Genomic DNA, 22,110 nt, shown 5'->3' on the forward strand with positions numbered 1-22,110 from the left:
GACATTATATTATCTGTATTTTCTGACAGCTTTGCAATACCTGGTAAACTTTACCCATTCCTCTTTTTGAAAATAGAATTGTTCAATCGCTAAAAAGGAATAAACTAAGGGTAAATTTGGGGAGTCATTGTTATTACTATATATACTTAAATCACTACTAAGATAATAGTAATAGTTAACTTCATAGAGTGCTTTAATGTTTCTCTAACAACCTAAGAAACATCCAACGCCCTCCGCTTACATACGACTTGCCCTGGGCCGCGGAACCTGCGAGAGCCACTGCTGCGGCTCAAGGCCCGGGAGTCGGGCCCAGACCCGGCCCGGCTAACCACTGACAGTAATGCCAGGGCGCCTCTTGGTGCTCATGTGGTGAACTTGAGACTCTAAGACAAAGTGATAAAATAAAAGCAAACTCATAAACTTCATTGAGACTTGGCTGGGTGAGAATTAAGGTTAAGATATATAAGACAAGCTTGTTGGGAGGGCTTAGAGACCAAGAATATCTATTAGATGATTCCTACTCTACGTGGGACCCTGGACAGTATCTGGGAAAGAAGGAGAGGAACTGAAGAACTGAAAGAGTATCACCGTGGGAATACATACACATGGTAAAATGGATTGTATATCACACATGGATGTTATGGAACCAACAGAGAGCAATATGCCTAGAACTGACTGTCAAAAACTACCCAACCTTCTGTAAGACATCGAATTCACGTATAAGTGAAGTGCCTAACAAGTTGTAATTTGCTTCAGTGAGCCGAAATCTCATCCGTAAAGGGCAGTGGAAGCAACAAAATAATTATCCTATAACAGATCTAATTTCAAACAACCAGGAAGAAGTAAAAATGAAAGGACTCTTCAGAGGCTGTGAGCACGCTATCATTACAGTTATGGACGCGCAGGCATAGTCTCACGTGTCCCCACCACTTTGTAAATAGGAAGAGAAAGCAGACTCAATCTCGTGGCACGAGACTGTAGAATGGGAGAGTCGAGATGATCTCAGACAGTCCTATAATGAAGTCACAAATGATTCTGATGCATAAAAAATGATACGGAACCTAAAGCCAAGTAGCTGCCCAGGATTCTTTCTGATAAACATTTTAAAATGACATTTATGACTATACTTGACCCTTGAACAAAATGGGTTTGAACTGCTTGGGGTCACTTATATGCAGATTTTTTCCAATAAATACTGTAAACCTAGTCTCTTCTCCACCTGATTCTCTTAACAGCATTTTCTGCTCTCTAGCTTGGTTTATTGTAAGAGTATAGTATGTAATACATATAACATACAAAATTATGTGTTTGTTGGCTGTTCCTGTTATCAGTAAGGCTTCAGGTCAACCGTAGGCTCTTAGTAGTTAGGTTACACTTGAATTTTCGACTGTGCAAGGGGCTCGTTGGTGCCCCTAACCTCTGTGTTGTTCAAGGGTCAACTGTGCTGGGTAAGCTCCTAAATGAGGCAAGACCTAGAAACTGTACAAATTCCCTCCTCCTTTAGCTTCAGAAACACCCTTCTGGTCAATGACACAGGCTATTTCTTCTTAGATCACTTTATCAGTACCTGTTTCCACCTGAACCTCCTGGATAGTGTCTCTCATATTCATCACGCCTGTCACTCAAAACTGCCATCTCCACTTTCCAACCTACCATCTTCTTTTGCTTGAAATCCAGGCATCTGACAAACCAGTTATGATACTGCAATTGGGGTGTGTCACTTGTTGGGAGAACTAACTAAACGCAGAAAGCGCTGCCTTGGACGCTATTAATTTCCCCCTTATTCCCTCTTTATCCTGCCCCACGGCCCACCACTGCGGCTTTGGTGCTGAGAAGCACAGAGCGGCTGTCGATGGCTTGGTAGGAAAAACCGCTACTATGAATGCAAGGAATACAGTGTCTTTTGAGGCATAGTAACAGATATGGCACTGCCTGCATTCCGGTAACAATTTCTCTGATAAATTAAACAAGGTTAAAATTAAATGAATAGATTCAAGGATAACTTTCATGTCTTTTGTCACATAGGTTATAGTTTTCTGAAACCACAAAATCATCTGAATAATAAAATATCTTTAAATATATGAATAAAATATATTTACATATATCTCCCTTGCAAAAAAGTTTCTGGGGATTATCTGTCTAGTTTCTTCAATAGTCAAGAGATGTTATCAAGGTGCTCATTTTATTGTCTCTATTCCTGTTATCCAAAGAAAAGCAAATGATGAAGTAAAACAAACATTTATATATCTCACAAAGTTATTTGATTATAATTTAGGTAGTAGATGTTAGGGCTCTAGAGTCTCATTTCCTTACCATTTGGTTCTTACCTTCGCAGGAACAGCCCTGTCTTATCAAGCCCACCATCAAAGAGGTGCACTGGTGACATTTGGTAGGAGCCGTGAAAGATTTGACAAAAAACTGATGAGTCTTGCGCTGCAAAACAAATGGATAAAAACATGTACATTGACTGTTGAAAGGATTTTCATGTTGTGAATCTCTGTGCCCATACCAGCTACTAGAACATTTCTAAACAGGCGTAGAAAGAATTGCTTTTCTCGCCATGGATTTCTATAATCCATGCTCTTCAAATATTTTTATTAGGCAATACTGAGCTGGATTATGCTAAAATAAAATAAGAAGTAATCATCAATTGCTCTTGAATTGACACTTGAAACATTATAAAATAAACTTGTTCTATGCTCAAAAATTTTGATTTTAGAATTTTTATCAATTCTTCAAATTACTCATTAGCAGAATTAAGTAAAATCTTGCATATTCATACCTATAGAAATAAAGAAATTTAGTATGTTTCCATATCCAGTCCTGCTACATAGGCATTGATACTATTTCTGCCATAGGGCTTAACTTCCATATCTTCTAGCTTAACTTTTATATTTTCTATCTCTTTAACCCGTTTTCCTGTTATTTCTAGTTTGCTCATTTGCTGTCAGAGAGCCTTTTACTGAGTTCTTTATTTCAGGTGTCGTATTTTCATGTCAAGCACTTACAAATTATTTTTCTTCCTATGCTCCTGCCCCACATTACAAACATACTTCCTTTCATAGCTCTCTGAGGACATGTATCATGCTTATTTTAAACTCATGTTCTATCTAATCTCAAATTTTTGCTTTATCTAGCATAAGTCATTCAGTGTGTTGCCTTCTCTTATACCAGGTATACTTTCGTATATTTCATTAGTTTTTCAGACCCATCGACCTCTCTTTCTCGTTCTGTGGTTTGTCCCAGGTTTACGGCCTGGAGAGGATGATCATTTCAGTTTTCCAATTTCTAGAATTTCTTTGTAGGAGCTCGAGATAAGCAACTACATCTTACTTTTCCATCACATACAACACTTCAGTCATAGTCACATTGCATAGAAGGAAAAGAAGAAAATTCACCTGAATTTTTCACTAAATATTTATCTTTTTTCGGTGGTTAATTAGCCTCAATCTTAGATTCTTCCACAAGTGGCCTCAACTTAATACCTTCCTTGCAATATAGCCTCAAAGCACCACTCCTCATTGTAACAGACTTCAAAACACTGAATTTAAGAAGATGGAAGAAAAACAAAACAAAACAAACTTTGGCCATTCCCCCTACCTTTCCAGTGGTGATTATGTTCCTTCATACAGAATTTATTTTCTTTCCCAGCTTTCATGTTTATAATTTTAAGGAAACCAATAGTTAAAAAAAAAAAAATCACAGGAAATAAAAAGCAGAAGAAACCCATTCTCATTTTTGCTTCAGAACACACCATGCCATACAACTTGATCAAGTACCTTAGGTGGAACGCCAGCAGAGCCAGGGCATGCCTTTTTCTTTAAGGTTGGTGTGTGAACTGGAAGTGGAGCACTATCTACAGTCTGAATCCAGGGCAAAAAAGAAATAAGCGTTATGAAAAACTCCATTCACTTCAAACATCAGCAGAAACGAATCAAGGTAAATAAAGCCAAAGAAAGCGTCAAAAAGGCAAAACATATCTCAATGAAGCTACAGTTCTCATAGTGTTGATAGTTTACATTTTTGCCTGCAATATCTACAAGTGAAATGTTTGTTCAATTAGTAAAAATTAGTTCAGTCTGGGGGTATAAAAATAAAAAAATTTGGCAAAGAGAATCCTCAGAAGAACACAAAAAATGTCATAGCATGTAGCCTACACAAAAATAAGGATATTTTCAAATTCATCTGAAAATGCCACATGACTTCTAAAAAGCATCTGGAAGAGTTTTTAGCAAGATTTATAATCAAAATATTTAGAAGACTGTTTTAACTCCTTGACTTCTGTACACAGAATGCATATTACATATCTGGAACACAAGTCTGTGGATTTTTGTGTATGTGTATATATAGAGAATGATTGATTAATTGATTAGTGGGACATTGTGCAGAAATTAATTTCCAAAGAAGGAAGCTAGATTATTATTATTGAGATCAGAATTTAAACAAATTTAGCTACAAGCCATGTCTTTATTTTATGGGGAATTATTGTAAGATATTTCTTTGAATAAAAGAAAACAATGATTTTACTGGATGTTACCGTGGAAAAAAAGAGATATCACTTGATTAGCAAAATGTAAAAAAAGACATGAAGAATGACTTCCTATTAGGATGCTAAAAGCAAGCAAGCAAGAGGAAAAAGCTAGCTTTCTATAAAGGTACAGAATATTCTAAAACATTAAGAGAAAAAAAATAGATGGACTCCGTTTGCTTTTCTTCAAATATAACCTCTAAGATTAAAGCTGTATATATATATATATATATATATATATATATATATATCTATAAAATATTTTAAAGTGGAATTCAGTTGCGTTTCTCAAGAGTTTTCTGCTTAATTGTGAATTTCATTCTAATTTAAATTTAGCTTCAAAAAGTTTTGAATCCCATTTATAATTTAACATTAAAAAATAAATATGAAAAGGAAGAACACAAAAACCTTTGTAAAAGTTAAGAGAAAACCCTATGGAACAAAATTGTCATTAGAATTTACATTAAAAGTCCAAGAGAAGTTTTTAGAATTGAAAGGAGTGAAGCAAGGGTGCTGGACACAAGATCAAGAGAGCCTCGAAAGACTAGCAGTGCCTAACTCACAAAATACAGTTTAGAAAAGATCCCAGTCACCACAGCCACGAAGGCTTGAAGGTTCCTAGGAACAAACCAACAAACAATATGGCGTATACCCTTGAAGAAAATAATACAATTTTATTAAAGGGAATAAAAGAATATCTAAATATTCCATGGTCATCGTACACCATGTTCATAGATGGAAAGATCCAGTATCTCAAACACGTCAATTCTCCTTAGATAAATCTATAAATTCAAACCCAACCAAAAGCCCCACATGGCATCTGACAAGCTGATCCTAAATGTCACATGTAAAACTGAAGGGTCAAACAGAAAAGGAAGAAGAATAAGATGGAGGGAGTGGGTGGGTGTGGCTGCTCAGAGGTGTCGGGAATCATTTTAGGGCTCTAGTAATTAAGACAATGTGACGTTGCTGCAGAAACAGAAAAAAAGAACAAGAGAAGAGAGCACGCCCAGCACCCCCATTTATATAAAGCAGAGGTGGCTGTACAAGGCAATGGGCGACTGTAGGAGAGTTGTTTGTTCAGATGAGAAGAACAGATTAGAACTTCATTTTTCATAATATGTAAAAATAAATTTCAGTTTGAAGTCTGAAATATGAAATCATTTTAACATTTAGAACAAATTACAAAGAAAAATCTTTGTAATTGCTGTGAAAAGAAGAAATGTTTTAAAAAGAAGACAAAGAAAAAGAATTGATAAGTGCGGGTACTTTAAAGTACTGTAGAAACAGTTGCAAGACAAAAAGATACCACAGATAACATTTAAAAATAAGCCACAGACCAGAAGAAAATATCTGCAATGCATATAGCAAGCTAAAGATTAATATCCAGAATATATAAAGAATACTTACAGAATAATAGGAAAAATAATTCAATAGAACAACAGACAAAAGCATGAACAGGCAAATCACCAATGGCCAACAAACATATAAAAAGATGCTCAATAACACTTGAAATCAGAAAATGCAAATTAAAACAAAAATGCCACTCCATACCCAACAAATTGGCGACAGTAAATATCTGACAGCAGCGGGGTTGGCGGGGACGTGGGAAGACAGGGAACTCACACACACTGCTGGCGGGAGTGAAAACTGGCACAGCCACAGCGGAGTGTAGTTTGGCCAGTCCTAGTTAAAGCTGCAAAGGCACACAGCACACACCCCAGCCATTCCACTTCCAGGTACATATGCTAAACAAATGCACATTTGCAAAAGCAGAGAGCTATTAGGATGTTCACTTCAGCACAGGTTGTTGTAACAAAAAACTGGAAACAACCTATACATCCGACAATAGGAGAATGGAGAAAGAGTTGTGGTATAGTCATACAATAAAATTTGCAGTAGTTATGATGAATGCACTAAATGGACACGTATCTGTATGAGTAAACCTCGAAAGCATGCTGAATGAAAAAAGTTTCAAAAAAATAAAGAGAACCTTTGTGTGAAATTTAATATACACAACAAACATTATGTATTGTTTATGGATACACATGAAATAAACATGGGAAGCCAAGGACGAGAGGATGTAATTCAGTTTCGGGGTGTTTCGATATGTCTGGGGGAAGAGACAGGGGATGGCATAGGGACGGGTGTTTCAGTGGAATTGCCTGAACTATTTTTTTTAATGTAACTTTGAAAAAAATAGGATATGCTCATATCTGTTAAATCTGTGGATGGTGGTTACATGGGTGTTGATTATTATTCTCTGTGTGATGGAAATATTTCAACATTAAAATACAAACGTATAAAGTTAAGATACTAAAGCAATAAAGAATCAGGAAAGCAGAGGGTCTCATCACCCCGTGTGAGGTGGTCTGTCGCAGGGCTGGGAAAAGCCAAGTCAGAATCTGGTACAAGGCACACTCCGGACGGCGCTCTGTTGCAATGCCAGACACAGCTCCGGAGGCGGAAAGCGAGGCGAGGAGCCACGTCAGAACCGCAACGCTGAGTGAGGAGCCGGGGCTGCACCCCGCGGGACGGCGTTAGCCGAGGTGCAGCCCGTCCTTCTGACTTGCTGAGAAGCGGCCTTGACAAAACTGACCAACTGGCTGTTTAAAACCACCGACTGACATGAGGCACAAATACAACAGATTTTGCACTATTAAAAGGCATGATTTAGCTGAATGCCTATTACTAACTGCGCAGTTAGAATAAACTACTCAGTTGCCAGCAGAGGCAACTTTTATTTTAAGCTCTATTTATGAAGCAGCAGTTGCATCATGTCTTATTCGATTTATTAGAATAAAACGTGAGAACGGCACCGGACACCGCCGTGTGCCTCCCGTGTGTGTCCGATGGCTCCAAATTCACACAATCCTGTTCTACGTTGCTCTCCCCTTAAAATAAAGACCCCCTTTGTGATTAAATAATTCTTCTATTTCAAGGTGAATTTTGGGGGACAATTTTCTATTTTACTTTTATACGCCTGTCTACATTAGCAGTCCAGTGTAATGATCCCAATATACTGTGACTTACTACACGATATATTTGATTAAAAGGAGAGAGTCAGAGTTCCCTTGTTTTTGCAAGTCCCTCCTCCCTGACACAGTGAGGCGGGGAGCAGTGCTGCTCCGGCGAGGCACCTGAACTGGCTCAGCTTCACTAGCTGTGGGAGGAGATGTGGGCCTCGAGGGGACGGAAAACTTGACGTTCGGATTCCGTGCATGTGTGTTCTCAACGGGATCAGTCTAGGAAAATAAGTCAGGAGAAACAAAAACCCAAGAAATCACTTTCAACAACATGCAGCTCTTAGCAAATTTCTGTAAGGCATGATCATAACATTTCTTGAGAAAGGAGGAGAACAAATTTTAGTTTGTCAGCATTAGGGGGGTGTCATTATACAAAAGCACAGCCACTAGCTTTAATGAAAACCAAGATGAAGACAATAATTAACAAAGTGCTCCTATTTTCACCGTTGATCTCTTACGTTGAGCACCGTTCTCTAATACGTGTTCTTTATTTGTATTCCACGTGAAACTTTTGTATTTTATAAAATAAATCATGCATGTGAAATAAATACATGGTACTTAATAAAGATACATACTGCAGGTTAGAGATGACTTTGTCCGTTATAAGAGTGAAATTTCGTCCTCTGCCACGTATCACTTGACAATAAAAAGAAACTGACCTATTTATCAGCTTTGTGCTTGTCACTAAAGTAAATCCCCTCTTTATGTTGTAGTAGTAGAAATACCAGCACTTATATTCAGCTGCATATTTTAAACAAGCAGTTTTAGAAACCAAAAGTGTTTTGGGTTAATATTTTGCATAAAAGACCTTATTAAGTACAATGACTGATGATATATTCAATTGGTAGTTTTCAAAATTACTAGGACTGGGTTTTTAAAATGAAGACCATGAAGGTAATTTGGAAAGGAAGTTAGGGAATCTGTTTCAAAAGATGTACAGCAAAAACAATGCTTAGATCAGAAGTTACAAATCAATGGAAAAAGCATCAGCCTAAGCATTTTAAATATGTACTTAAAATGATTTTTTATTTTTCTTATTCCTATGGCTGCTATTTCAGGGACTGGCTAGTGGGCTGGGCCCACCTTCAACCTCCCAGGTGTGGGCATGGCGGGCACTCTGGCAACCCACAGGGCGAGGCTGTGGTGGGGCTGGCGAATGCTGCCGCCCACCAGGCCTTAAGCCGGCAGCTGCTGGAGGTGGGAGAAGTGGGGAGAGAGACAAGGGCCAGCGAGGACATGTAGGGGACACGGAGCAGCAGCCATCTGCCGAGAGCTAGAAAGTATTTCAGTATTTTAACAACTGGCCCTACCAAACTGAGCACACCAGCTGTCTGCCAGCTCCATGAGTGTGATGTGGCTAATTTCATAAGGTGGGTATGGCTTATGAAGTGGGGCAGCCGGGCCTGAACCCCATCTCGGCGCCAAATGCAGGGAGCGAGTGCTCTTTTCGCTGGAGCAGAGGTGTCTGCTCAGCAGAGGTGCTCGTAGCAGTTTAGTGACAGTGGAGGCTGGGTTACATTATCTCCTTTCCTGGCAAGGAACTCTGGTCAGGAATAGGAGAACAAAACTAAGAAAATGGGACTCAAGAAAAATTTTACCTCGCTCACAGTTTTACTCAGGGACAGTCGTGGAGAAGGTAATCAGTTTAAATTATTATTCTGAAATATGATCCTGATTTAAGAATAAGGCAGAAATGTCTTTTACTTTCTAAAGATGTCCTCCTTAGGTTACATAAATTGTGAGACATGGGACTGGACGCTCCATTAAAATAGAATTGATAAGCAAAGTATTGATACATTTTACATTAATAAGTTAAAACAGACTTAAGTATCTCACAAAGTTTTAAAGAAGTATGCAAATAGATTTGCTATGTGCAAAAATATTTTAAGAAAATTTAAGTTTCTGACCTGCCACACAAAAGCCTTTAGCGCACAGCTTGACTGAAAGACGTAGAAGCCCAGCGTTCCCATGTGAAAGGTAACACTGTGAAAAGGACTGAACAGCTACAAGAGTTCTGGTCCCATTGCTTTAAAAACTCTTCAAAAGTGAGAAGGGCGAGAGCTTGCTGCTTTCCATTGTCCTGGCTGACATTTTACAGCAGGTCTGCCCTCTGAGCCACCTGAGTGCATGGTGACAAGTGGGCACACTGTTTACACACATTCTTGCGCCACAATCAGAAAACTCTGTCTTGGGACATCAGGTTGGTACACGCTCTAATGGGAGGTGAGCGTGCAAAAAAAGCATCAAACCTAATATCGCCCCCCGCCGCCCCCCCCCCGCCGCCCCCTCCCCGCCCCCCGCAAGAGTTGTTAAAATCGGCATGTTTCACGACCCTCTGAAAATGTGACATTATAACAATGTGATACTGGGCAAAGGGGAAAAAAAAAATACACTATCACAGTTTAATCCATAATTACACAAATTGGTGACTCATAAAGAACTCTTGAGGCTTTTTAACATGTATCTCTTGGCTTCTCTCAAGAATTCTTGTCATTTATGAGTCTTTTTCTCCTAGCAAGTTTTTACTCATCAATGAAAATAAAACAATTAAAATGAGAATAGATTTTAAAATGAATTTCTTAGCTGAATGAGGTAAAAACTGGTTATTCAAAGGAGAAAAAAACATTTAAATTAAAAAAAAATAACCCAATACCACATTGTAATAAAACAGAACAGCCCTTGTTAGCTGGTCTGCAGCAAGAATTTTTAAAACATGTAATACCTGAGACTGGTCAGGGACGCTGACCTCTTTTCCCTTAGGCTGTCAAATTAAAAAAATGACAACAGCCAAGACAACAATAGCCATCTGGTGTGAGTAAATCAAAATTATATCATTTTTTTGGTCAGATCGGCAAAAAATGTGGGGTTTTTTTGTGTGCCACAGAATTTTAGTAATTAGTTTATATGCATCATGAGATTAAAAAAGGTTTAAAATTGCTGAAATAGAATAATGAAAATTATCATACTAGCTTTTTGGAGCTCTATGCTCTTAAAGTAAAAATAAATTCCAGATAGTAAATAAAATCAAATTAGGTTTGTAAATTAAAAAAAATTAAAGTAAGTAAAAATATTGGATAATGACTTTGATATGGCATTAACTGAGCATGTTAAAAAGTTAAACTATGCCATTTATAATGATACTCTGATTTTTTTTAAAAAACACATGAATATATCAGTGAAGTGGAAAAACTACCATTTTATGTTCCAGTAGCACGTTTCTTATAAATTCAAGGAAAAAAGTTTGGTAAAGATGAATAAACTTATGTCAAATAAAGTTTTGAATATCAAACTTTAGAGGATTCTCCTAGAAGCTAATAGTTAATCCATTTAATAAATTATATTTTATTTCCTTTCTGGAAAACTAACATATATATTGAGAACATATCTTAAAAGAGGTTTATCAGTAAGAATAACAAAAATATGATGCCATTTACATTTTCTTTATCATTTATAGGATTGTGATTTTGAAGATGTTATTAATTTCACTTTTAATTAAATGTTTACCAGTGCATTTCTAATTAATGGCTTATTCTAGCCACTAAAAAGCAATTAATTGTCGTATACTTTCACAATACTCAGTGACTACTGCCAGGTTTCAGAGATGGCCTCAAGTGCATTTTAATAATTAACTGGCAATGGTTCAAAATGGGAGCCAAGCAATTAATAGCACATTAGTTATTTCTACCTTTAAACCATTAATATATTTAAAGCATGAAAGTTAAAAAATTGTTATTAAAAAATAACACACACTTAAATTAATGTAAGCACTAAATGTAATGACTTGAATTAATGCAGAAAAAGCTAATAAATATGACTTGTCAATAGCAGAGATATCTTAATAATTGGGTTTATAATTCTAGAAAGGATGATAAAAAAGGGGATAATACTGAAAAGCAGAAACAGCTAATATTAATTGGACAGTATATTTTGATATTACCCAAAGAAAAATCTTAAAAACTAATCTTAATAGAATAGTATAAGCCATTCACTCAGTATTTCTAAACTATAATCTACTGGGAAAAAAATCTTTTTAATAATGTGATTTTTTTTCTTTCTTTTTTTCTGGTTAACATTCTTTTTTTTCTAATTAAACATGCTTTAAGTAGTTATCCTGATAAACTGGCATTAGAAACATCTACTATCCTCCAATGTATTTTTACTTACTGTTTCACTGTTAGGAAAAAAGCATACAAACTGAATATCAGCAATACTGCCCACAATACATAACCACTGTTATGTATGTCATGTAAAAAGTCCGTAATATTTCCTGATTCTATGAGGACTTCTCTATAAATAACCCACAATACGTGTTTTTACAGCAGTGCAGTAAAACAGAGAAGTCCTCCATCCCTCCCAGATGAGGTCTGATTTTTAGATACCTCACTAAGCAGGAATTCCTCAAATTATGCAGTAGGTCCTCCTATAAATAATAAGAACAACTAAAACTACTCATCCTGACTTGTATCAATGGGTCTTTTCTACTCCAAAAATAATTACAGATTTGAACAAATACAAAGAGCAAAACATTCTCCTAAGAATCCTGGTTTTAAAGTAAAAGATGCCAAGATTGATATGGGTCTGGTATAGATTTAAAAATAGCTTAAATCTAACATGTTGTTTTATATTGGTAAATTCAAAACCCTAAGTTACTTTTAAAAATCCAATTTTTATTCATTTTCTTTATCCTTTAGCTAGAAGTGTTTTGGAAACAAAGTGGCAGGTAATCTATTTTTTATATACTCAGAAACACTTTAAACCTCAAATTTTTAGCAATATAACTATCTCTGTTAATTACCCTTATGATAAAAAACAGTATTATAGAAATACTAACTGTATCATTGGATAATAGTAAATATTTTCTCATTCTAAAATAAATCATAAATTACAAAAGTTATGACAAGTAAGTATAATCTTACTAGTTATAAATATTATAACTTGTTTCTCTTTATTAAAACTTCTCAAGTTATTTTCAATACACTGATTTGAATATCTACTCTGGAGAATTTACAAATGTTCTAAGAAAACACAGAAGAAAGTTAAGCCACATGTTGGCTATTTATAATCTCTGCTCCAAACTCTAAAGTAATAATTTAAAATGAGACACTCAGTATTTATCTCTATTAATGCAAACAATATGGACTGTTCCATAACCATTTGTATTCATACATTGATATTAATAATAAATCTTCCTTATACTATGTTTAATTAAATAATACCACATAAAAAACGTAAGTATTCAAATTATAAATGAGGCTTTACAGCACATTGAAAATAAAAATACAGTGAATACCTCATGTATTTTAGCCATTTAAAGACCTTTAAATTTATAAAAAGTGTTACATATTTGCTCATCTAAAAACATAGTATATGACAGAAAATTGTATGCTACCCGAGATTCAAGGCAACTGTTAGAAACGGTGACTACGTGTGTGTGTCTTACACTGTATAATACACTGATGGCCCTGGGGACTACTGAAGTTCCTCACTGTTCTATTGAGATGTTTCTATTAACTACCGAGTAACTGGTAATTCTTCAAACATTTCGCTCACAAACGTTTCCATTTTCCAGTGACTGACTTTTTAATCTGTCAGATACTTAACTGAATAAAAACTGAAGGAGGCCTGGAATGCAAATTACCAGGCCTATCACATCTGCATTTTAAAAAATGTGTAATTTTATGTCAATAGGTTCTGGTTAAGTGTGGCTTATTATTATCCTATAGAATAAAAATAAAGACTAAGTAGTAGTATACTGCTGTTTTCCTCAAAATCTTTTTCTTCAAGATTCCCAGAAATTTTTGGGGTGTCCAAGGCTCCTAAAAGTCTGAAAAGGCAAGGAGATAAAACTAATCTACAATAAATATAACCAGAAAAACAAAACCTCTCTGAATTATAACCTTACTCAAAAACAAACAGTTAAAAGTTTAGTTAATTCGCATGCTGATGATTTGAACTTAATATAATTGGGCACACAACATTCTGGTCTTCCCTCCTAGATATGATATTATTTACATATACTCAGATTAATGTGAGAAATTCAAACACCCAAAGGTTTTAATTCTACCAATGTGACAACAGTCAAGCAATCAGCTGAACCAGCAATCTTTTCATAAACATCACGAGTTAAGGTGCTATCAGTTGAAGCTGCAGTCCTAGTAGCCACACCACTGGTACCAGACACGGAGAAGCAGTACCTGAGCTGCTACCTCATTATTAAATGGTAGTTTGAAAATACGTGCTATACTAGGGCTAACTGTGTTTATTTTACACCCAACTCTCCATCACACCCGAAAGATAATATAAGCACAGGAAGCAGTGGGCCACCCTCTAATCCCTGATCTAGGACTTCCCAAATCCAAGAATTCTGGATTTAAGGTGTTCCTCAATACCAATGATCATGAAGCTGAAAAGTAAAGTTAAAAAACTCATATCTATCACAGACTTTCCTTTTCCAAGTTACTATTTTATAAAGTATATGAAAATCAGTGCCAAGGTCAGCGAGCTTGCTGCCTCTCGTATTCACGTATATTGGTGTTGGGGTGGAGGCTGGCCTAGCAATACCTGGGGCCTTCCCGCACTCAGGCTCCACACTCCAGGCATCTGAGGCTCTTGCAGGGGGTGGCCAGCCTGTTTTAGACTGAGAAGCCCTGAGCCAGCCTTGGCACTGGAAGACACTTAGAGTTTGTTATTGATGCATATAAAAAGAATGTCACAAATATTTTTTATATCTTGGACACATCTTAGAATGTAAATGATTTATTAACATTAGTTCTCCAAATCTATAAATGTAAAATATTTAGTGGTTTCCTTTGAACCACATAAAAATATCTATCAAAGATTTCTCCAGAACTGATATACATGAAATTACAGATCTGGAACTTGTCCCAAGTCATGTTTGAAATCTGTAGGATATGAATTATCATTCTCTTTCTATATAATGAAAATCTCTGAGAAATTTCTACATATTTGCTTATATCAGATTCTTATTTAGGAACTCATTTACTTTGTATACCATCAATTTAGAAAGCATACTTTAGAATCACTTATTCCCACAATCAAAATAAAAGAGACCTTATCATTTTAGTAGTTTCATTACAGAAATTTATATGAACATTCCTAAAGCTTTGCGGCCAAAGCCAAAAAAAAAAGTTTTTTAAATTAAAAAATAAAAAACCCACAGAAAAGCAGATAGCGCCAGCAGGAGCAGCAGCACAAAGCATGCGATAAATGTAACAATACAGCACAAAACATCAGCATGTTCTGCGACCACAGGCAAATAGGGTGAGAGAGAGGGCAGAGGGCATCGGGGCGGGACACACAGAGCCAGAGTCTCTTACACGTCTGCCTTTGCTAGCTGGAGCACAGGACGGAGAGCGCTTCAACAGAGAAAGGAGAAGACTGCATGTTACAAATACTGACACATGTGGCTCCCAGTGACCACCACTGTATTCCACTGGATTAACAGACAAAGTATATAAACATATATAGAAAGACGCATTTTCTTAATAGGTTGAAAGGACATGTATTTTTTAGAAAAATACTGGAGGACAGGATAGTAAAGAGATCCTTGCTCAGACTAGGTCTAAGAATGATAATGACGTTTTCATTGGATTTTGTATTGTACAAACGGTGATGCAGGAAATAACACTTCTCCAAGTGATGGACAGTTTCTTTTCTAGAAAGGTTGGCAGTAGCAACTTGAAATGTGAGAACAAAAAGGATGTCAATAATTCTGATTTAGAAGTGTAAGCACTTAATAAAATACTTAATTAGTCTTGCCTCAGACATTTACCGACCAAATTCTTACTTTTTTCAAAGGTGATTCTTTTAAATTAAAGCTAAATAAGGCCCTCAGAATTATTAATAATGGATAAAAACAAAAAGTTACTTCAATAATATTGTCCATCCCGACTAGATATTAGGCTTAGACAAAAAAGGGATCTTGACCTTTCTGGCATTAGAGACTTAAGTAATTAGGCAAAAGTAACAATAAGTAGGTAACAATTATATCAAAATATTTTTCAAGTTTTTCAAGCTGTGATGCTTAGCACTAGAGCTTCACAAACACGAAACACATCTGCTCAGGCAATGTCCTATGTTCACTTCAACCTAACATTTTGAGGGTTTACAATGTGTCAAGCACTTAAAAGATAAAGAAGGCACGGCAGCTCGCAGACTGGGGGAAGACATCCGGCCATCAACAATGTGATAAACGCTGCAGTAGAGACACGTACAAAGTCTGGAAACCTGGATGAGGGATGTACAAGATTTTTATGCGGACCCGGAGGAAGGAACTTATAAACTCAGTCGACAGGAGATATAAAAGATTTCAGAGAAAATCAACTACAAGGATGAAAAACATAACTCAAGAGTATCAGTTTTATTTGTACCATAACTCTGGCAGACTGATAAACTGTTACTTCTTTCTACAGGAAATTGGAATGGAAGGCGAACACTGGGTCCCAAAGTGTGAGCAGCAAACCACAATTAGAAGACCTGCAGGTTCTAAACAAGGTGTTTTGTTTATGAGTCCAGACTGTCTCAAGTCTAAAATCTCAGATTTAAAGTCGGTTTTATTCCCTTAATTATTAACAGGAAGTACCTGTCTTACCCTCCATGAAAAAGAGCATGAATAGCTCCAAGTAATATCTTACCACCATGCTAATAAAAAGTCAAAAGTGTCTCAAAATTATCTTTGCATATGAAGGACAACACATTTTCTAAGCTGTCAGTACATGAAACTAATAATGGTGCTAAATTACCATAGAAATAATGTTCTTTCCAAAGTGTCTTCCTAGAAATCAGACAACTACTTTTCTATTTTCATAGAAAAGAGAGAATTATACTTTTTCCTGATGGTGCAATTAGAGGATCTCTCTCTCTCTCTCTCTCCCCCCCACCCTTCCTCCCCCCCCCCATACACATTCTCATACACCATGGTTTTCTGTAAACGTTGAAACTCGTTTTGTAGCAAACACTGGAAACCACTACATTGTCTTAGTCTGCAATCACATACCACTTAAAAATATGTTACATCTAGGTCTATATATTGCCAAGTAAGCAAACTGAAAGTAAGTAAACAAGAAGAAACCAAAAGAAGTCATTTATCTTGTGGACATATAATTTGGCTGATAGATTTAAGGTTCAGTTAATGAATTCCAGAGACTTATTTAATAAAATACTGAAGAGGTAAAAAAGATGCAGTCATGATTCTTTTACTCTAGATTGCCTACATGTATTCTAATATGTGATAAGCAATAAAAATATACACAGTAATGTATAAAATATAAAATATAACATTGCCTAAATTACAAAAGGATTGCAAATGACACTTTCTGAAATGAGAGAATTTCGAGCCAGGTTATGCTTAATATGTAGGTGAAAGTTTTAAGAAACAAGAATTGAAGGAGGAAATTCAAGAGTGCCATAATTTTTCAGAAGAATCTAGGCCAAGTTTTGGTCATAGGATTAAAAAATCTTTTACCATGCATGTTTTAAAATTCTGTCTTCCACTGATTCTCACAGGTGATCAACTTTCCCCAGAGGCAGCTAAGAAGCTGCCAAGCCTCAATTTTTCAGTGACGGGTTAATAAAGAATATGAAAGAAGCTAGAGAGGAAAACAATGTTTAAAGCAAGAGATAAAAAACGAAGCCAGGAGCTACGACTGAAATGAAATACTCTGGAACAGTTTAGTAAGATTTTATATGAGGCCAAAGCCAAGAGTCGAGTTCAGCTTCTCAATACATTCAGACTTGCTTCTCATAATATGGCAGAATTCGAGGAAAGAGCACAACATTAGGGACCAGGCAGTCGGATGATAAGTACTATCTCTATTCCTGTAGGTCCAGCCTTCACATTTTAGAGCTTTAATTCCTTGATGTACTCTTTCCTCAGATCAGAGTAAGGCGACCTTCAAAAAGCAAGCTGGTACATTCTCATTTGCCAGGTAAACAGGTACTTTCCATTTTTGTAAAGTTGGCCTGAGTAAAGAGCGTGCAGAATTGCAGGGTGATGGTGGGCAGTCCAGGCCTGGGCATACAGGACTGAGAAAGGACGAGGGCAGAGCAGGGGGTCCAGAGCAGAAGGAATCTGGTGCCTGTTCTACTGCTGTCTTCGTGCCTCATGCGGGAACGCCTTACACAGGAGGCCATTTATCTTTAAAATGAACGAAACCCCTCTGATCTGCTCTGTACAGAATGTCATAAATAAACCCTTTATCAGTACTTCCCTCTTCCTCCAAAGACTGAGAAAGTCTCTCCCTGACGGGAGAGTGTTGTGACAAGTAAGTTAAAACTGCTGGACTAAATAATTTCTAAGGCTCTTTTCTCCTTCAAAAGTCTATGATTCCATGTGTACAAGAGCCCAAATGCCTCAATTCTCCTGAGACACAGAAGCAGGTTGCTGAGACTGTACTCTGCTTTGCCTGAATCAGGGGGAGGAGGCGACAGGTGTCAGGTACACGCCCTTTCGGTCAAGGCCACTCTTACATACAGAGAAGAGTTGTCTAAACAGTGCAACGTGGAAAAAAAAGGCACCTTGCTCTGAACACCTTCCCATACTGCCCAAAATCCTAGCGTTCACTGGAATTTTGAATGGACAGGCAAAACACACTGAGAAGACGTTAGAGGAGGGGGAGTGACTGTGTGCACTGCTTTACGTAAAAGGACTGCAGTTTTAACAGACCTGGTGCGAGAGCTCAGGGGAGGAACAGGTGATCTGGGGGGGCCACAGAGCCGTGAGGAATCTCAGGGCGCCAGGCTATGGGGGCAGGTGAAGGTCCATGACGTGTGGGTGCGGAAAGACACTTGATTTCTGCAATTCTGTTTAATACTAGCCTTATTCCCTCCTATACCTACAGGTTCCAGCTGTAATTAACATTTTAGGCCTCTGATGTAATTTTTTTCTTTTCTACGGCAATGAGATTGAAAACAAAAAAGAATGACCAGAGGATGTGTTCTGTGGGTTAGTTACGAGTTAGAATCCACTTATTCTACAGGACAGTCACCTAACGTAAGCATCATGCACAGCCACCTAGCTAGTTTCGGCGCAACAAACAATCAAGATTTATTTTATTCCTGAAGAATTCAAACGCCTAAGAAAAAGGACGCTACAGAATAGATTGTTACACTAAACATCTTGGATGCTGAACCCAAGGATGCCGAAGACTGAACACCACCATCCTGGAAAGGGTGGTCATGGTGATAAAACTATAAAGAGAAACAAGAGATTTAACCCATAAAATACAAATTAGGAATACTAAATATTTTTTAAAATGGGAGCTTGCTGCGGGCTGGCCTTTGCCCTGCCAGGTAAAACTCGCTTTTCCGTGGCAATGTGACCCCACAGTTCCGAAGCGGGCCGGGGGGGGCAGCAGGGAGCAGGAGGCCGTGTGGCGAAGACCAAGAAAGCACGGAGGGGACCCGAACTGATGGGCAAGAAGGAAGCCGAAGAGAACACAGGAAGGGAGGGAGGGGCAAGGGGCCTTTGAAGAGCAAGGAAATAATAGCCAGTATTATGAGAACGCTACAGGCGTTCAAAAAAAAATTCTCCAACAGCCACATAGGATTAGTGCTACTGTTATCTCTATTTGTCCACTGAACAAAGAAAAAGGTCAGGTAACTTGCTCCAAATCATACACCTAGAAAAAGTAGCAGAGGCAGAAATCGAATCCACTTATGTGCTGAGCCAATTAACTGGGAGAAGAGAGCTGAGGAAGTAAATGAGGGGGAAACTGCCTTTTAAGATCTGGAGCCTGACCGTCAAGATTCAGCAGCCACCATGGCCTCAAGCTTTTCCTCTGTAAGAGGCCCTTGGCAGCGCTTTGACAGTTAGTTCCAGTCAGACCGGGGATCTGCTGCAGGGGAAGGAGAAGACCGGGCCCCCTCGGGGAAACGGGGAGGCGGGGAACAGTAAGGACAGCTGGGTGGTGGGGGCGGACGGCTCGCTGGGGGGGAGCTGCTGAGGTCTGGTTCCTTCCCGCGGCTTCTCGCGCCGAGAGGAACCACCCCGTTTGCCAAAACACACGCCGCTGCCATGTTTTGCCTTAAAGATCTTTGTGGGATACAGGGGATGCAGAGAAGAGTTTGTCAGAAAGAAAAATGAAAACGATTTTCTAGTGGAAAGAACAATTAACGTAATTTATTCAAACTTCCTATTCTTTTATAGGTGAATGACAGCTATATGGAAATACTATATTGAGTGTTTTTGGATAGTAAAATACACACCAGATTAAAGCATGCAATACTATGGCACATCAAGAGAGCTCTCTTTTTATCACACTCTAGAATTAACTAGAATAGTTATTTTGTCTTAGGAATAGTAAAGTAGTTTCCATTTAGAGTGCAAAGGTGTGCACTTCGGCATAAATATTTCAAAGGTATCAAATATCACTTTAAAAAATAATTTTTAAAAACCTAGATCAAGAGTTACCTTTAGTGGAAAATTATATTTATTATATAATTATATTTAACAAAATGCAAAAATAAAACATTTAAGGAATTGCCCCTGGTTTAAAAAACAGTTCTATGTATAACATTTGATTTCCCAATTTCTGGAGAGACTGAATGTTCAGCATGATAATAAAATGCTTTATGACCAGGATCACTGTGCCATTTAATGCAGAACAGAGAGAATGTTTATGCCAAGTGTTGCTGTGAAGAGAATGAATGATATACATCAGGAACTTCTGAATTATTAAATGTACAGAATTTAGAGAAAATGATCATGTAGTCAATTTAAAGGGCATATAGTACACATTGAACTAAAATCACTTTCCACATTGAAAGAGAAATTCTGTCAGCATTGATTGATTTATACTCAATTACTGTATTACTATAAAATCTACTGGAAGATTTAATAGAAGTTGTCATGTTTTCTGATTATACCACCAGAGGTTTACTTTTAAGTAACAGAGAAATTAAGGTGTTGAAAAGAGATGGGGAATGTGAAATAGAAATCACCATGAAAAATAAAAATGAGCAGTTATTTATATATATACATATATATACACACCTATAATGTGACAATAATGAAATGAGCATTCCAGTTTTCAGAACTGTTGCAAAGAATGGAAATATACAGATTCTTTGATGGCCAAAGAATTTTTCAAAATACATTTTTACTTTATTATGTTCAATAATGATAAACTCTTCATTACATTTAAGATAAAAAGAAGCAAATTATGGCACACAAATAAATTATCAAGTGTGATATTTCTAAAACTGACTGCATTAGGCAAATTCTTCATATCAATTCACTGATCTCTTTTACTGAAGGATGCATTGGTTTGAAAATCAAAGACTTACGTCATCCAAAAAATCAATCAGTGAAGATGAGGAAGAAGAAAAGGAATCCTATTTAACGAATACAGCAATAAAAAAATAGAAAATATGGATGAAGCAATTCAGTAAGAACAAATAATAAAGCAAAAATTTTGTAAAACAATTGAAAGGCAAATGACATTAATTCAAATAAATAAATGAAAAAGCAGTCACTGTAATTGTTTGTCAAGAAACTCAGAAATTAATTACTTTTTAAAAAGTGATTCTTTTTCCCTTACCCAAAGGAATGAAATATAGTTCATACACTGTGCCCAAAATGTAGTAAAATGAAGCTCATGGCAAATCAATAATCAAATTCAATGCAAGTACTTTAGAAGGTAATGCCTAAAAAAAAGAAACAATCTGCTTTTGATGGTTCCCACCAGAACGTAAACTCTGAGGGTGGGACTTTGCCTATCTGGTCACTACTGTATCTCCAACACTTAGAACGGTGACTTGCACAGAGATCTACAATTACTTGTTGAATAAAGATATAATCACTATCAAATTTTCTGAGTCAGAAGTATACTTTATATCATAAAGTACTTTTTTTTAGCAAAGAATTTAAGTATTAAAGAATGATAAAAAGTCATATAATCATTATTTCATTTACATGTAAACTGCATAATACATTCTACATAATACTTTTTTTAAAAAAAGCATTCCCATTATATACTTCTAAAAAACTGAATTAATTTGGAACTAGAACCAGCACTGCCCTACTGTGAACTTTGACATATTCAATGGCTTTTTATTGTGGCTCTATGCTTTGGAGAAAAAAAGAAGTATCAGATTATTTCAAAAGTCAGGATTTGTTCTGCGCTTACAGCTATCTCAGGGGACAAGGTGAAGCTGCTTTTAAATTTTATGACTCTCACATACAGACCTTTCTTATATGTTTTCTTAAATACAAAAGAACACAGAATATACTCCTTTCCTAACATGTTTTTAAATATGTAAGAGTCTAGGTCCTCTTAGGTGGGATGCAATAAAACAGTTTTATTACAAGTGAATTTTAAATCACAAAGTAGTTTTTAAATTGATCCCAAAGGATATTGGAAAAGCTTAATACTTACTTCAAATTGATCCAGAGCATCGGTAGGCGTATTCAAAAATGCCAAGAAAGAATGCTGTGAGTCTTGGTGCTCTATACCTAGAAGACAGCAGCAACTTTTCTTAAAACTAGAACAATTAAAACTAATTTTCATGGATAACCTTTCCTGTCTAAGTCTATTA

At 36.8% G+C, this 22,110-nt stretch overlaps 1 protein-coding gene across 7 annotated transcripts in view; it reads right to left on the bottom strand.

Annotated features, from left to right (window-relative positions):
• CDC42BPA (CDC42 binding protein kinase alpha) overlaps positions 1 to 22,110 on the bottom strand; it is a 168,915-nt gene that overhangs the window by 28,930 nt on the left and 117,875 nt on the right. For 3 of the 7 annotated variants that reach the window (XM_054576674.1, XM_054576669.1, XM_054576673.1), the window contains 3 exons: positions 21,951 to 22,027; positions 3,780 to 3,863; positions 2,328 to 2,433 (listed from right to left, as the gene is read on the bottom strand). In XM_054576674.1, coding sequence (XP_054432649.1) covers positions 2,328 to 2,433; positions 3,780 to 3,863; positions 21,951 to 22,027 — 267 coding nt within the window. Of the gene's footprint in view, positions 1 to 2,327; positions 2,434 to 3,779; positions 3,864 to 7,668; positions 7,774 to 14,891; positions 14,931 to 20,859; positions 20,908 to 21,950; positions 22,028 to 22,110 lie in introns of all 7 variants that reach the window. The other 4 variants (XM_054576668.1, XM_054576672.1, XM_054576675.1 and 1 more) reach the window with 3 other exon arrangements.

The sequence above is a fragment of the Pteronotus mesoamericanus genome, unplaced genomic scaffold (assembly GCF_021234165.1).
Source record: "Pteronotus mesoamericanus isolate MK-2021 breed Mesoamerican mustached bat unplaced genomic scaffold, CSHL_Meso_final contig_347, whole genome shotgun sequence".
Taxonomy (NCBI): Eukaryota; Metazoa; Chordata; class Mammalia; order Chiroptera; family Mormoopidae; genus Pteronotus; species Pteronotus mesoamericanus.